Genomic DNA, 1,111 nt, shown 5'->3' with positions numbered 1-1,111 from the left:
AAAAATAAATTATTCAGTCACCATCGGTAGTTCCTTTTTACCCTGAGAGTCAAGCAGATTAAACACTGTGTACTACGCTGCTTTTGACTATTGGGGAAAAGGAACAATGGTGACTGTTTCTTCAGGTAAGATCTGTTTAAAATATTCTGTCAGTCGTATTTTAGATTTAAAATCGGAATTATTTTATGTCTTTTTTTTTGTCAGTTTGTTTTGAAGATTTTAGTTGTGAGCAGTTTATTCTCTACATTTTTATTGTTATATAAAATGAGTTTAAGCTTTAATTTATTTTAGAAAGGTATGGATAGAATTTATTATCTTTTTGAATTATGATTTAACTAATTAATAAATACTACAGTCACCATGAGTAGAGTTCCATTTTTACCCTGAGAGTCAAGCAGATTAAACACTGTGTTACTATGAAGCTTTTGACTATTGGGGAAAAGGAACAATGGTGACTGTTTCTTCAGGTAAGATCTATTTAAAATGTATTGTATGTACTGTATTTTACATTTTTAGATCTGAAACATTATTTTTTTTTATATTTGTTTTTGTTTTTGCTTTGACGATTTTAATAGTGACTGGTTTATTCCTGACATTTTTATTGTTATATAAAACATTAATTTAAGTTTGAAAATATTTTAGATTGGTAGTGATAAAATTTATAGTTTTTTAAATATAATTTTATTAATTATTAAATGCTGCAGCACCATGAGTAGAGTTCCATTTTTACCCTGAGAGTCAAGCAGATTAAACACTGTGTTACTATGAAGCTTTTGACTATTGGGGAAAAGGAACAATGGTGACTGTTTCTTCAGGTAAGATCTGTGTTTTATTATTTTACAGAAGTCAAACTGATTAAAGTAAACGTTTAAAGTTTATTAAGCCTCTTTTATAGAAAGTTTATTGAAATAAAAAACAGAAACGGATGATTCTTTATACTGTGTATTCACACTGAGTTACCAGTGCTAAAAAATCTCAAAAGTTGGAGATTTTTTTAAGAGGGGAAAATTACACAGAATGGAAAAATTGTAGCTTTTTTCTTTTGTTTTTTTTTTTAACTGGGATAAAAATATATTTTTTTCTGATTGAATATGTTCTTCGTGCTCTCATT

The 1,111-nt window shown here is 27.6% G+C and overlaps 1 gene segment (V, D, J or C); it reads left to right on the top strand.

The window, feature by feature from the left end:
* Window positions 1–687: 687 nt before the first annotated feature.
* Window positions 688–1,111, top strand: part of LOC112141790 — a 1,251-nt gene continuing 827 nt past the window's right edge. Inside the window, 1 exon segment of the C gene segment in view lies at window positions 688–815. Coding sequence covers window positions 797–815 — 19 coding nt within the window.

Source organism: Oryzias melastigma, unplaced genomic scaffold, assembly GCF_002922805.2.
Source record: "Oryzias melastigma strain HK-1 unplaced genomic scaffold, ASM292280v2 sc00587, whole genome shotgun sequence".
Taxonomy (NCBI): Eukaryota; Metazoa; Chordata; class Actinopteri; order Beloniformes; family Adrianichthyidae; genus Oryzias; species Oryzias melastigma.
This window is presented reverse-complemented; position numbering and strand designations above follow the sequence as displayed.